Here is a 16,412-nt window from a genome sequence, read left to right as displayed (position 1 = left end):
AAACCTGGATTAATCTGGTTAGTCACAGTGGACTGCTATTATTTTGAACACTACTGTATCATAAGCAGTGGTGACAGCAGGGGCAGCATCTTAAGGAAAACCCTCAATGAGTCAGTTTCTGTGACAATCATAGACCACAGTAAGAAGCCTAACTCTAACTGCACCAGGTAACCATGAGCCACATTCAGCAGTCATGAGCGCCTCAGTACTACTACAATCTGTCATGAAACACCTCTGGGTCTGTCAGGTAAATTATTCAGCATCTTCTGCACAGTGTTCCTGTCCTTCTGTAACCCCACACTAGACCTCCTCTGGATCTGATTCTCCCTGCGAGCGGTGACAGTGAACCAAAACAAAAACGTTACAGGTCGGACAGCTAAACAACGAGCTAAAGCTCTATATAAAGCCCCATGAAGCGGAAGGGAGCTGCAGATTCAGGTGGAAATTCTCTGTGGGTTCATCGCAACAAGAGCCTCCTTTCACACGGTTACATTGTTTCCACTCTGTCAATTGATTTTGATATGATAAAAATATATTTTGTTGTTTAACGAGGCAAAAAAAAAAGTCACGTTTTAAGACGTCATCACACACAATAAAAAACAAAACACACAGATGGAGCTCTGTGTGCAGGCAAATGCCAGAAATATTGTGATCTCTTGTTTATACTTAAGTCATTTACTATAATAGTAGGGCTGTTGAGCTATAAAAGAGCTATAAAAGAGCTACAATTGATTTTTTTTGTTATTGTGGTTATATAAATGTAATTTATGGTGCCAGACAGCAATTATTACAGGTGATTATAGGTGCGTGCCTCCCTTTGTTTGTTGTTTTTAAAAAGGCTTAATGCCCAATAATATACAAGACGAAATGTTTTGTTTGTTAAAAAAATGAATGATTACATCTATCTTTTTTCAATAAATTTTGACCTTACAACACACTGGAGTTAATGGAAATGCTTGGATCACACAAGCTGGAACAATCCTACGCAGCCACCAGTTGAATTTTTAATGCTATAAATAGTAGAAAACTAATAATAACACTGTAGCTCAATCTTTATCTGCAACTGTACAGATATACAGGGTTTAATCAGGTAAGAAAGTGTTTAGTTACGCCCCTTTATCATGGAGCAATCTGCAAAATGAATTGAAACTGTCTGAGTTGATCACAATCGGTGAATTTAAATAGATTCTAAAGGATAAAGAAATAATTTCTCTTGGTCAGTGTGACTGCTCCATATAAGTCTCTACTGAGGCTCCTTCAGTGTTGTTGTGATGCTGTATTTGTAATTAATTGTTTATGTGTTTAAATGTTGTAACTTGTCATTTTTTATGCTGCTTTCTCGGCCAGGTCTCTCTTGGAAAAGAGATTTTTTAAATCTCAACAAGGCTTTTACCATTAAAGGATATATATAATCAGAAGGAGTAGACATAAAGCTGTGTGGCATTCAAGTATTGATTCCGAACGTTATGAATGAAGCTTTGAACTATTCACTACAGCCATAGTAAACTGAATATCTTTTGGTTTTTGACTGCTGCTTGGAAAAAGATCAAGAAATATGATTTATGAGCAAAGATTTATATTTAAACTCAGATGAGCCTTTGTTTCATTATTTTCTGAAATGTTATAGATTAAATTAATTAAATTCCTGAATGACAAAAATAGTTATTAGTTGAAGCCCTGGATGACGGAGTGTATATTTACTTTCTTTTCATGCCGGATGGAGGAGCTTTACAGTGGATCATCATTATGTGGAAGAATGGAGCAGTGGGGAGGAGGCAGAAAATAACAGTATGTACACCACGTCCTCAAAGATGATGGGAAAGCTCAGAATTCATCTTAAAAATACAGATATATCTTCCACACATGCTGCCTTACCTGTGACAAGCTCCCGCACTTCTGCATCTACAGTCTTCCTCAGCAGGCGCAGCAGAGCCGGGATCCCTCCTGCGTTCCTCACAGCCACCTTGTTCTCATCCATAGCTTTCCCGTAAACCAGGTTCCTCAGAGCTCCACAAGAGTTCCTCTGGACCTCGAGGACCTTGTGGTCCAGCAGGTCCACCAGATGTTTAATTCCTCCCAGTCGACACACCTGTGGATAGTGCAAGTGGGATCAGGTGGGAGAAGGATTCTGACCGCTAATAGCATTTTTATACTGTAAAGAGCAAAGTCATACATTTATTCATGTGACAAGAGAATCTACGCACAGGAAATGTATTCACACTGAGAGAGAAATTATTAGGAGAAGTAATGCTAATCTATTACCAGAAAAAGAAGCCGTCACTACAGGAGATGGTTGTTTAAAAGACTCAATTAAAGCGTCCTGTTTTTCATTGTATAGGAGAATCTTTATGTGATATGTTGACATTTGGTGTGTGAGAATAAAAACATACATTCCTCGTCTCTGATGTCTTATTCCTCTTTCTGCAAAACGCTGAGAAAGGAAGAACTTGACCTTTAAAGCTTAAGGGTGGATTCCTGTGTGCTGTGCTATGGGTGGTTTTTATTTGGCATATGTAAGCAGTGTGAATGTGTCTTTGTGTCTATGCAAATTGAGTTGAATTCAAAGGCCAAAGCGGTCGGCCAACTGAAAGACCGACAACTTGTTTTTTGTTTTTTTCGTGGCTCATTGACTTTGGCTCATCAAAGTAATGGCCTGGGTCTTGGAGACAGACAAGAGCCCTAAAAATAGGCCCCATCATGCAACAAGTAAGAACGAGATTAGCCAGAGGATTTGGCAGATTAGCTACCACATTACTGGGTGGTAAAACTGAGAGCTATAATGTTGTTAATAATCTTTCACTCCATGGGAAAGCTGTGAGTTTTGCACAAGTATAGCTAGTGTGAAAGGTCAAGTTGAAACCAGAATGTTGGTCTGTGGACTGTGATGGAGGTTTACAGTGGACAGTTTGGGTTTTTATTTTAATTGCCTTTTTTTTCCCCCTGTAGAATAAAAATCTATTACACCAAGGGTGTTTCCACTACAGCCCAATGCCTAGAATGAGACGGGTCTCACTCGCCAAAACACCCCTAATGTTAATATGAACCGTCCGGAGCGGTCTTTTGACTGGACTCTTTTTGGCCCTGTCAAAGAGCAGGAACGTTTTTCTCCCCTGAAAAAAGCCTGGTTGCTGATTGGATAGAACGCTAAGCAGGAAGTGACGTAGTACTCGACGCCACAACAACGCGCCATTTGTAAAACCCTGTGAAGCAGTGTTGTCAATTTAGCGACTTTGTTGCTATATTTAGCGACTTTTCAGACCCCCTTAGTGACTATTTTTCAAAAAAGCGACTGGAAACAAATCCAGCGACTTTTCCTGGTGTTATTGAGACTCGTTCTTACTCTTCTTAACGAGCCGCTGGCCCTGGGTCTCCTTAAGAAGAGTAAGAATGAGTCGAAGCGGCACAGTCCTCCTGCAGCAGTCTCTCCCAGCTGCAGTCACAGAGCCGGAGGGGATGTTAACCACTTAGCGTCCAGTCTGCAAATTGCTAACAGGCTAACAGTTAGCTCTGTAGCAGTACAGTGTGTATGTGCTGCTGCTGCAGGAGGTGTTCACTTAGCGATCTCTGTTTGTTTACAACAAACACCGGACACTCTGTGCACAGTTATCGATGCCGGTTAATACACGATCACTATGTTTATGAGTAAGTTGGTAGGTAAGGTACAGGATATGATGGTAATAATGTTATTGTGACTAGACAGTATATACTAATAGTACAGTATATAATATAATAACAATAATAATAATAATAATAAGGCCAGTATAATAATAGTAGTATATCAAAGTATGTAGTAGTAATGGCAGCAACAGTATATGTATATAATAATATAATAATAATAATAATAATAATAGTTTTAGTAGTTGTTGTAATAATAATAATAACAATAAAAAGATAATAATAATAATAATACAAATAAAAAGTGTGTATAATGTGTACTAATTATCAGAAGTTAAGGTGGTTGCGTACAGATGTCATTCTAATAAGACACAGTATGACACAATATGGCTCCAGAGGCACAATACCTACCTCAGTCTTGACTCGATTATCGCCATAGCACAGGTGCTGCAGGTATGCGGCTGCGTTGGCCTGCACTGACGGGAAGTGGTGCTGCAGCATGTGAATCACCTCCGTCAGCTCTGGGTCACGCCAAGCAAACTCTCTAGAATTACAGGTGGGGAACAAAGGTATCAGCATGACGACACAGGCTGAAATAAAGTTCTCTCCTTCAAAAACACAGGCACAGTTTCCCCTCAAAATGAATACTTCAGCACCTCAAGGCAAACTGATAAGGCCAGGAAATTACATTCACATCTGGTTCTATATAACAATCCACTTTGGTCACACTTGGATTACTGCTTTTCTGTATGCAGCACACTAAAGAATAAAGTGAGGAATGCATCTTCTCTTGACTGCTCTTCAAATGTACTTAGGAACTATTTTTTGCACTCTAAAGTGAATTAAAAAAATACTTTCTAATACTATTCTGGCATGTTTCTTTTTTCTTTTCTTTTCTACACACATGATGGGGCTTAAAAAGGGTTCCTGATTGTGTAGATGAAACACCAAATCATGTTAAAAACATTTGTTTTAACCTTGAAAACATAACTGTTAAAATTAAGCACTTTCCAAACTTTTTACACTGTATGACCCCTGTTTCTTCATTCTATTAAATTATTAATTAAATTAGCTGAAACTCTTCTATAAACAGCCATAATTATATTTTGTGACAACATTCTTTTCAAGCCCTTTATTCCAATCCAATCACTTTTCAAACCTTTGAATTACAACATTCAAAGAAAGAAATTCAAAGAACCTTGCATGCTATTGCCTCGCTGAGCATGAATTATATGCAGCATGACCCCAGGCTGGTCAAACTGCTTTTCTCTTAATTACATCCCAGCAAAAAGCTAAAAAACACATCAGTAAATTTCCCTGGATGGAGACTCTGTTAAATATTCCAGGAGGAAATTGTATTCTGCAGCTCTTCCTGAATGGCAGAGGTGGAAGAAGTACTGTCAATGTACTAATACCACACTGTGAAATTACTCCATTAGTAAAAGTCCTGCATTGAAAAAACGTACTTAAGTAAAATTACAAAAGTATCATGATCAAAATGTACTTTAAGTATCAAAAGTAAAAGTACTCTTTATGCAGAATGAACCCACTCAGATATAAAGTCTAAATATATTATTAGATTTTTTAGGTTAAATCTGGAACTGAAAAGTAATTAAAGCTGTCAGCTAAATGTAGTGCAGTAAAAAGTCCAATATTTGCCTCAAAATGTCATGAAGTAGAAGTATAAAGTATCATAAAATGGAAATACTCAAGTAAAGTACAAGTACCTCAAAAATTTCATTGTAACCCTTGATAATTTTAGACTTTAAAGTCTTCTTAACTAACAATTTTGGACTTTAAAGTCTTGTTTACTAACATAGAATTACACATCTTTAGTTCATCATTTAGTCCATTCCATAATTTTACACCCAAAACTTAGTTCTGACTTTGTGAGTTTACTTGAGTACAGTACTTGAGTAAATGTACTCAGTTACATCCCACCACTGCTGAATGGACCGGGCCCCTTGGCTCCTTCTCTTGAAGTAGTTACACTACAGCAACATACACGAGTGTAAACAAAGCTCCCAATGTGCGAGGTCAGGGGTTTACTGCAGAGGTCAACCCGCTCTCTGTGCTCACACACGTCTGTACGGCGAGAGCAGACGCAGCACTTTTAGCGTATGTGAGAGTCTATTGTTAAGAGGCCAGGCATAGAAGAGCCAGCTTAAAAGCTGGAGCTGCATGCGACTACCCAGGGGGCTCGCTGTTTAAATAGTAAGAGGACACCGGTGTTGACCCAGCAGAACAGGGATGCCTTGTAAGCATAAGTAGTCCCTTTTGGATCACTGTTTCCTGCTACATTACGCTGGCTACTAACCACTGACTACAGGTAGATCTAAAAAAAATTGAATATTGTGAAAAAGTTCAATATTTTTTGTCAATTATTTCAGAAAGTGAAACTCATATACTATATAGATTTATTACACATAGAGTGAAATATTTCAAGCCTGTATTTCTTGTAATTGTGATGATTCTGGCTTAGAGATAATGAAAACACAAAACTCAGTGTCTCAGAAAATTAGAATATTACATAAGATCAATAAAAAAAGGATATTTTAAAAACACAAATGCAATGCTTCTGAAAAGTATCTTCATTTCTATTTTTGGGCTCCTTTTGCATGAATTACTGCATTAATACTTGGTGGCATGGAGGAGATCAGCCTACAGCACCATGTTGCTTTTATAGCAGCCTTCAGCTCATCTGGTGTCTCTCACCTTCCCCTTAACCCATTTAGGCCATAATCGCCTGGCAAAAATGCCTGTAAAACCTCTGGGCGATTTTAAAATAACCCCCTAAAACCTGAAGTTTTTCTGGAAATTCAACAGAAGTGTCAACGCTTCTACTAAATAATAGATTTTTCAGCCTCTGAAGCAGATAGAAATTAAACTCAAAAAGTATTTGAGAGCTTATAGCTGTTATATCTGAGCTCCCTCTGCTATAGTCGTCTTCCACCATGATTTCAAAGTTCTGGAAAAGTCCCATGTTGCATTGCGACACTCCCACATGTATTCTGATGCATTTCATTGGCCAAGAGACCGAAAATAGGTGGAAAAAACTACAAATACTACAAAACGACGTATCCACTTTCCCGGCTTTAATGGTAGAATAACGGAACGGCGCCCCCGGTTTTAATAGTAATGCTTTTCCGGCTTAAATAGGTTAACAACAGCCCATAGACTCCTATGGGGTTGAGGTCAGCCCAGTTTGCTGGCCAGTCCAGCCCAGTAACACCATGGTCATTGAAGCAGCTTTTGGTACCTTTGCCAGTGTGGGCAGGTGCCAAGTCCTGCTGGAAAATGAAAGCAGCATCTCCAAAGAGCTTGTGGAAGCATGAAGACTCTAAAATGTCCTGCTAGATGGCTGCTATGTTGACTGTGGACTTCAGAAAACACAGTGGACCAACAGCAGCAGAGGACATGGCCCCAAACCACCACTGACCCAGGACCAGCACATTACACTGACCATCAATATTCTAATTTTCTGAGTCACTTTTGTGTTTTCATTATCTCTAAGCCAGAATCATCAAAATTACAAGAAAAACAGGCTTGAAATATTTCACTCTATGTGTAATGAATCTATATAATGTATGAGTTTCACTTTCTGAAATTATTGATTAAAGATATTGAACTTTTTCATGATATTCTAATTTTTTGAGATGTACCTGTAGATCTGGTAGTTTATAAACATTTCTCTTACCTGGGGTCCTTCTGGATGCTGTCTATGGAGGGCGAGCGGGTGGCACCGTCGTCCACGACAACAGCCTGTCGAGCGTAGTTGGGATCAGAGGGTCGGTACTGTGCCGAGCGGTACGGATCAGCGTAGGTGGCTGCAGTGTTAAGAGCATAGTTGTTTCTTTGGTAGATCATGGTACTGCGCTGGCTGGGAGTCCGCTGGAGGCTCCCCACACCTGAGGGCCAAAAAAAAAAAAGTTTCAGACAGAAAGTTCAGAGAAAAACCAACACGTGAACGCGAGCTGATGAATCCGTGTCAGTGAGAGATTAGCAAACCTTTTCAGTTAAACTCTGAGCTTTGCACACCGGTAGCATACCACTTAAGCCGAAAACACAAACATGCGGCCCGTTCCGTCAGACTCAGCAAATTCTAAAATCTGGAACCAATTAATGACGAGGATAAAACACAGCTCCCATGGCTCCACGGAGCAGAAGTCTTCTTCTTCAAGGGGCCGTTTGAATGTTGTTTTGTTTTTACAAGATTGTGTTTAACCAGAGGGATCCTTCTGGTGTTCAAAGAGGACAACCTGCTCCGTGATCCATAAATCCTCTCCTGACCGCCTTCTCGCTCCTTTGCGCCACTGTGTTCTTAGGCTAACTTTGCCAAACGCAGCAGAGAGGAAACGGTAAACCATGACCGGCTCCAAAACCAGTCAGAGATGAACTAGTAAAGCGGAAGCATCACAAACATGCAGAGAACTCATCCTTGTAGATAAGATCCAATATTCAGCATGACAGCATCTCGCTTCAGTCGTTTTGCTCCTTTCCATTCGCTCCGAGTGATATTATGACCTAGTTTTTTTAAACACAATGGGTCACAAACACAGAACTGCATAAACAAGCTGGTTGGATTTAGCCCTCCTTCTCAGCTGAACCACGTGACGTGTGGCAGCGTGACTGCTGCGCTGGTCAGATCGCTATCACCGTGCCAACAGGACTGGGCATGTGCGCGCTCGTACTCCCTCCCACCAGGAACCAAGACGTCAACTTGTGGGGCTGCTCCAAAAACACAATTTCTCACATCAGTGCACTTCTATGTTGGGCAGCAGCACTTCCCTGCAATATGGTTATCTCCCAAAACAGAGCCAAAGACACTGGAGGACAAATTCTAAACAACACAGTAGCTTCGCAATTTCACCACAGTTCTTTTGGATTTCTCATCTTTTCAGCCGGGGATCAATATTTCTACTTAACATAAAATCCTGCTCCCATTTGCACAAGAAAGTACAGAGCACAGGCTTCCAAAAAAAAAAAAAAGAGCCATAGAATGTGTGGGAAAAATGGCCCATTGAAATTTCATTTCACAACATAACAAAGAAAACTCTGGGATCAAATTGGATTTTTCTAATGAGGGAGCTCTTACAAAGACTCTATACTGAACAGCTTCTGCAGCTCCGCCCCACTTGCCTTTTCTCAATATAGCTGGAATAAACACATTATAGATGCTCGTCTGGGGGCTTCTTCGCAGCATCAATAGCATTTATTAGTGAACTTATCTGTCTAAGCAGATCTCCTGTGTGCCAAGGAGAGGGCTGAATGGAGTGTGTGTGTGTCGGTGCAAACTAAGCATGTGTATCCGAGGCGGGAGGGATGATGAGACGGGAATCAACAACATCAGGAGAGCTGGGAGAGAGCAGGCTGTGGATGTGGGTAACCAAGCTGTCCCCTGGCCCCTCTATCCTTCTTCTCATTCTCAGTGTGACACACGGGTAATGGACTCCTTTGTGGCAGGATGACATATCAGTACCTGCCTATTAACTCATGTCTCACCCTTTCTGCTGACAGTGGAGGGAGGGACAGACGAGAGGCAGGGAATGAGAGGGTGACAGAGTGAAAGAAAAATAGAGAGCGAAAGAAAAAAGCAAGGGAGAAAAACTCGACGCAGGTAGCAGCAGAGCTAAAGGGCAGATGGACAGAGAAATGGCGTTCCCCAAGGAAGACAAAACAGCAGAGTCAAGGGGCTGCGGATCAAGTGGAAATATGAAGGCTGAGGGAACATCTGTACTAGATAACAACAGCAAAGTGCTTTGAAGATGGGTCTGTTTGAAGGGTAAATGTTATGAGAGAAAAATGCTTATCTAGACCTGCATGACAGTACAGACAGCAGGAGCAAAAAAAAGGAAAATAATGCCGCAATTCCACTGCATGGTAAGGCACAACTCAGCTAAAAACACTCTTTTTTCTGATTTTCATAAACAAAAAGTTTTGGCTGTATCTGGTGCTTTTTTGCTACCACCACAGTCAAGGTTAGAAGCTGATTTAAAACACTGCAGACCACTGATGGTCGGAGAGAATCGTCAATATGTAATATCCTGCACAAACAAACATTTTTATAATAGCGTGGCGGTGCAATGGTGATCAGCTGAGAATGCCCCGGGTAATATGTAGGGTGGAAAATCAAATAGAGGAAAGAACAGGTGGATTTTTCTAAGGGTATTTACTGGGATGTTCATTTTGGCTAGCAAAAAACAAAAACAAAATGTATGTTACTGACCTCAGAAAAATGAACAGCGACTCCTTGGAGTGTCTGTTAGTCCAACCAAACGCTGAACAAGACATTTTTACTGAACAAAACATGGTGAAAATACAGTGAAAGGGTCAAAGTTATGAGACCAACCCGCTAAACGTCCTTTTTTATATCTATATGACATTATATATAACTTTATTGACACGTTGCCGTGGATACGCATTGTTCTGCTTCTCTCCTGATGACGGCTCGCCTTGTTAGTGACCTGTCAATCAAAGGTAGCCCCGCCCCAAATCATATGATTCTTTATCTTCTATTTTCTTCTAAATGGGGCCATCATTAGAACTATTGACATCAAATTGTCTTGAAAAAGATTTTTTACTAGCGATTGAGACCATAGTGAGGTAATAAATCAAGTGAGAAGTTTTCTCATTTTGCATTGAAATGAAAGGACAGAAATCTTTCTGCAGCCAAACTTCCACCCGCTACAGGAAGTTTTGGTAGAATGCAGCTTAAGGCACTTCCTGGTTTGCCTTCCTGCTCAGACCCGGAGGTTGCCGCCTGAAGGATACACACAATCGCAAGAGAACTCCAAGGCTGTATCTTATTAAGCAACTCAAATGCCTTTACTGTCATGGCACAGCCATGGTAGAACTTTAGTTTACGCATCAAACCTTTATCAGGGAGTCATGCTTTATTCAAGTGATTTTGCCTGCTGCATCATTAACACACACACACAAAAAAACCTGCACCACAAGTGATGGCACAACAATCCTTGAAGCACGGCCCCCGGGTTGCAGATTGGTACCAGGCCGAGGTAGCATTCACTTCAACAACTTTGCAGATCAGATTCACAGAACAATAGCAGGAGTCCTGTCTTATCTGCAGTGTGACATCAGGCCTAGGTGATAGCCAGTAGAGAGCAAATTACTTATTTTGGTACCATGGGGTCCTATTGAGAATTCGCCTATGGGATTTTTGCACTAGATTTTGGATCATTGTGATTACTGTGGAAGTGTTTTTCTAGCAGGACAATCTTCACAAATGAACACCACTTTTATGACAGAAGTAAACAGCTAATGTTATGCTATAGCGACCTACTCCACGATCACATGACTTCTACGCCACAAGAGTTTCAGACAGTCTTAGACAAGCTAACCAGCGGTTTGACATGCTAGCAAAACCATAGCCTAATAAATAGCTCATTAACCAAATCTTCAATCTACAAGAGTTTGCAAGAGCACTGAAAAACACAACTAGAGGCTGTGAGGGGGACTAGTGAGAGAGTTCCTGACTGTTTCCGGCATGATGACGTTTAATGTCCCAGACAACCACTGTGGTCTCATTTAGCCACTTGCTAGCAACCACCTTTTTAAGAACACATAAAAACTTTACAGTTAGGGGTATTAACTAACTTATTTTATGTCGTACAAATAAAACTTGAACATCTCTTAAGCTTGTGTTAACCACAGACTTTATTTCAGGCATCTTCAACCACAAACCAGTTCAAAATCCTCATTGAGTTCTAGTGGATAGACCCCGGGGCGCTAAGATGCTAACTTACTTCCGAGTTTAACCCATAAGATCCCATGGTGACACCTGTGTAACAAACACTTTAAATCTTCTAGAATCTCCCATATTCAGCTTTCAGCTTCACCTTAACTCATTAAATCCCTAAGCGACACATACTCAACACCCTGGTGAGGTGGTCATGTGACTTTAACATTAAGTGACTTCTCCAAAATGTGGCTGTGACTGGAAACTGAAATGTGAAAAAAGGAGCTAATTTCAAAAAGCTTATTTTTTTTGTTACCAGGCTAAGTTTAAACCCATTTAACAATTCTATTCAGTTAATAGGGTGTCCTGTATTGCATTTAACTTGTTCTGACCATATTTCCAGAACAAATGAAAGTCACAATTTTGATATATGTTATGGGGATGCAAAAAAAAGGCAATTGGTTATTTGTTTTTATTTATTATTGATTTATTATAATTTTGTTACTTAAAACAAAACTGAAAAATAATTTGTTGTTAAATAGCACTTTTGAGATAAATGAGATGCAAAGAAAAATGTAAATTTGTGTCTCTGTAAGCAGAAAATGTGTCTAGTTTTTTATTTTAAGATAAGAAATATTTCAAACATAAATACCATAAACGCCCAATGTAACGTATATATGTCACATCACAGATCTTTGACATTTAGGGTTTTTTTAAAAACCACTTGGTCTCTGGGATATCCCCTATAATTTTCCTTTAAAGATAACTAGGTCTGCGTTCTTATGGGTTAAGAACTCATTCCTGTGGTGCCCTTTAGATAAGAGGCAATGAAGAGAAGACACAAGGTTGGTTGTAAGTTACTTGACAATGAAAACAATGTGGGACCGACCTGAGGTGCTCCTGTAGAGGGTGCCCTGCTGGGTGTGGCTGGGGCTGCGGTACAACGGGCCCTGGAACGTCCGATCCTCGTAGATTGGTGCAATGTGGCGGTCTGGGGACATGGCCGACCTCAAGTCCTGGCCCAGCTGGCTGTGTTGACTGGCGTATGAGCTGCGCATTCCTGGAGATGAAGGAGAGTGGTTAGTGGATAAGTGGTTAGCAGCAGAATAGAGTAGTGATTACACAGACAGTTTCATAAGCAAAGTGTCAAAGGTTCGGGCACTCTGCCACTCAGCTCCCATGTGTCCTGTCAAAGTGTCATTGAGGAAGACACTGGATGACTTTCAGCTTATTTACTGTGATTGGTTCTTGAAACGGCATCAGTTAAATGTCTAAAACATAGTGCAGAGGAGATGAAAAGAATAGAAAAACAAGAGAGGAGGTGATTTAAACCCACCACTTTCTAGGAAGCCATTGACTCCCATTCAGTCTGTTGTGGTTTGAATATCAGTCTTGGAGACTTCATATTCGCTTGATTTAGGTAATCAATCACAGTAAACGACATGTCTCCTTTAATTGTTGTCAAAGTTAATGTCATTGTTGCATGGTAATGCGGTTCACTGATATGCCAAGTCTGCTCTGCATTACCATACAACAATAATGCAACAGTGACAAAAATAAAAGCAGACGTGACGCTCGCTGTGACCTCGAGAGAAACTTTCTGGTGTGCTAGTTCATTTCTACACGGGACGAAAATAAATGGAAACGGGTCGGGAAAAAGTTATTAAAAATGTTTTAATTATATTTGTAGTGATATGATGTAATAATGTATATATATAAGAGACAAATTACAAATGAACAGGAAGGTAGAATTAAAAAAATGGTATTGGTGGATATTTGCATTGACTGCCATCCATATGATCTGCAAATAAGATGAAACACGTTCATGGCAGATACTTATTTGGTGGCAGATTTTAGGTAATTTTGTAATCATTTTTTACATTTAATTATATTTAATTTATGTTTCATAAAATAATAGACCATTTTTGTACTGAACTTATTGAGTTAGGTACATGTTAAGAAGGTTAAAGGGATTTGAAAGAAAGTTATTTAAAAAAACCCAAAACAGTTATATTAAAAGTTGTTTCATTAATGTGTGCTGAATGACTTTTCTTGACACAAAAGCAGGAATATATAACTAAAAAACAAAACAAAACATAAACAACAACAACAAAAACCCCATTGGTATCTGCATATTCTATCAGCCAAATTCCAATTTTAAACTGTGTCAGCTCAGAATTTAACAAATGGTGCTCCCTCTGTATTTGTACTAAGACATTGTATAAAGAGGAAGAACTAGCCAACCATTGCCATTGTTAATTAATAATTAAACTGTCTTAATGATAATAATCATAATAATTATAATAATAATACATTTTATTGTGCACTTTCAATTAAAGGAAACTTCAAAGTGCTACAGGTTAAAAGTGCAACAGTCTAATTTAAAAAAGGATAAAAAAGGATAAACAGCTAACAACAGAAGAAAAATAATCAGCCTTGATACACAGACTGAGAATGTGTCTGATAAAGAACTGCTACCACTGTGTTTTGCATTGTTGTGTCTGCCAGCAGCCTTTGTTCTGGTGAAGAATAATAGGTGGAAGCAAATTGTAACTACTGCACTGCACGAAATGGGTAAACGCAGCCAGCGATGAAGGCCAACAAGAGCCGCCGGTGTTGGACCAAGAAGAATGTGAACCAATCAGAGCATGGCAGGAGCAGATGTTAGCAAATGTGCGATATGGGACACGGCTTCTGTAATCAGCAACAAGTTAACCGTACAAGGGTGAACAAAAGAAACACACAGGTGAGTGCTCCTATTAAGACTCCATTACACTTAGTCAGTTTAACAACAGGCTGTGGGGGCAGCGTGAGGCTGCAAGTCCTGTCTGACTCACATTCAGTCCAGATGTGAAACGATAACAGTGGAATGAGGCAACAGCTGCAGCGCTGAGTCAGTCCATATATAGACACCCACGACCATGAGACACCTCACCCATCACCTTCACTCCCCTATGAACCTTAAAAAACCCCATATACATACATACAGTCATGGGAAAATTATTAGACCACCCTTGTTTCATTCAATGTCTTGTTCATTTTAATGCCTGGTACAACTAAAGGTACATTTCTTGATAATTATTTTGGTTATTATGAAGGAAACCATGGAAAATGTCTAGATATCAGCTCTTAAATTAAACTCTAATGAGCTGTTTTTGTTGTTATCATTATCTTTGTCCAAACAAATGTTCTTTTAGTTGTACCAGGCATTAAAATGAACAAGAAATTAAAGAAAACAATGCTCTAATATTTTTTTAATCTTTGCTCTTCTTCCAACCACATTAGGCCTTCTGTATTTTTTTTCCTATATTACATATGTCATATACCACTTATACTGTACTGTGTATATCTCTGCATATATTTAAATATATTTATTCATTGATGTTCATTCTACTTCATGCAACAACCTATTTAACTTATTTAATATGCTAAAATATATTATCTCTAATGTGCAATATCTGTAAAATGCAAAGTACTCTCAGGGAAACAAACAAACACAAAATATATATTAATAATGAATGCCAAATAGCAGAAATGTATGTATATAATGTGTATATATTGTATGTATATGTCTTATTTTTTATATTCTTATTCTGTCTTCTACAGGTGCATCTCAATAAATTAGAATATGATGGAAAAGAACATTTCCAGTCAAACAGCCCCAACCAAGTATTGAGTCATATAGATGGACATACTTTTCAGAGGCCAACATTTACATATTAAACATACTTTTTAAAATTGGTCTTTTGTAATATTAAATTTTTTTTTGAGACACTGAATTTTAAGCCTTCATTTAATGTAAGCCATAATCATTATAATTACAAGAAATTAAATAAATTAAGACATGAAATGTTTCATTCTGTGTGTAATGGATCAATATAATGTGTTATTTCCATTTCTTGAATTGATTAAAATAAATTAACTTTTTTTTATGATATTCTAATTTATTGACATGCAGCTGTTTATGTGTCTGTATCTTGAGCTGCTGTCAACTAAATTCTCCCACTGCGGGATAAATAGTTATATCTGTTATCTTATCTTCAGATGTGGCAGTTCCTAACATTTCTGCAGTTTTTTAAAGTTATTATGTCACACCTAAAAGTTATGAAAACACCACTCATGTTAGTTCTGACCTTTCCCAATAGTCTAAAGTGCTCCACCCTCCCAGAGAAGAACAATGCTGTTGCTCTACACCCTCCCCATTAGGCTTAACTGGGAGATATTCACAATCAAACTAAACTGCAATAAGTAAAATAATGTTGTGATTAAAACTAATTTGAATCTAATGGTTCTGTCTTTTGTAACAGGCTGAAAAGCACCCATCAACTCAAATATTGTTTTGTGGGAGATGGATGATGGGCTGTAAAGTTGCAACATCAAAATAATGAAAGTCTAATGTCTCAAAATGGACCACAATTACAACATGATTCAGCTAATCACTCCCCTCATTAAATTAAACTCGGGGTGAATGTGTTGCTGTGACAAAGGGTATAATAACGGTAAAGTTCTAGAGATGAATCTGTTACGGAGTATACTCATTTGAAGAGAGAAACTGAAGGCACAGGTGTAATGAAAAAGCAGATAAAAATGTGGATATAAAGAGATCTCAGGTTTGCTTTTCTTTAATCTGCACGTCTTTGTTTTCTGTGTTTGTGTTAAATCTCACATCAGTGGAGCTCACTACACTGTGAAGCCCAGTGGAGCAGCGTACAGCTGGCAACTAACTGCTCATTGCACATTTCATGGGCCTCCAAACGTCACTTGGGTCCTCTCCAACTGCATGAGACTGCTGCTGAACACCAACTCCTCCATGCAGAACCAGCTAAATGAAGGATTCTTGTCACAGTTTGAGATGGCGGAAATTAATAAATAAGACTGTTTTGCCTCCAGTGGGAGCGGAGGGCCTGTGGGGACACGGCGAGTGAAGATTTTAGATGTAGATAGCGAGCCAGACTGAGGCTGACCTCTGAAGCGGCGAGCAGTTAAGAAGCTGAGCTCTGCGGAGAGCTTTCAAAGACCCTGCTAACCTCTAGCTGCATGACAAATGCATAAGAGAATGAATTAAGTAGATTAATGCTTAATGTTTATTAAAAAGATGGTT

The 16,412-nt window shown here is 39.2% G+C and overlaps 1 protein-coding gene across 4 annotated transcripts in view; it reads right to left on the bottom strand.

Moving 5' to 3' along the window:
• The window catches only part of pkp4 (plakophilin 4), a 128,513-nt gene that overhangs the window by 27,404 nt on the left and 84,697 nt on the right, over positions 1-16,412 (bottom strand). For all 4 annotated transcript variants that reach the window (XM_059342613.1, XM_059342614.1, XM_059342615.1 and 1 more), the window contains exons 8-11: positions 12,201-12,371; positions 7,313-7,523; positions 4,027-4,159; positions 1,876-2,089 (exon numbers count right to left, since the gene is read on the bottom strand). In XM_059342613.1, coding sequence (XP_059198596.1) covers positions 1,876-2,089; positions 4,027-4,159; positions 7,313-7,523; positions 12,201-12,371 — 729 coding nt within the window. The remainder of the gene's footprint in view (positions 1-1,875; positions 2,090-4,026; positions 4,160-7,312; positions 7,524-12,200; positions 12,372-16,412) is intronic.

The sequence above is a fragment of the Centropristis striata genome, chromosome 10 (genome assembly GCF_030273125.1).
Source record: "Centropristis striata isolate RG_2023a ecotype Rhode Island chromosome 10, C.striata_1.0, whole genome shotgun sequence".
Lineage (NCBI taxonomy): Eukaryota > Metazoa > Chordata > Actinopteri > Perciformes > Serranidae > Centropristis > Centropristis striata.
The sequence above is the reverse complement of the archived record's forward strand: the minus strand, read 5'-3'. Positions and strand labels throughout refer to the sequence as shown.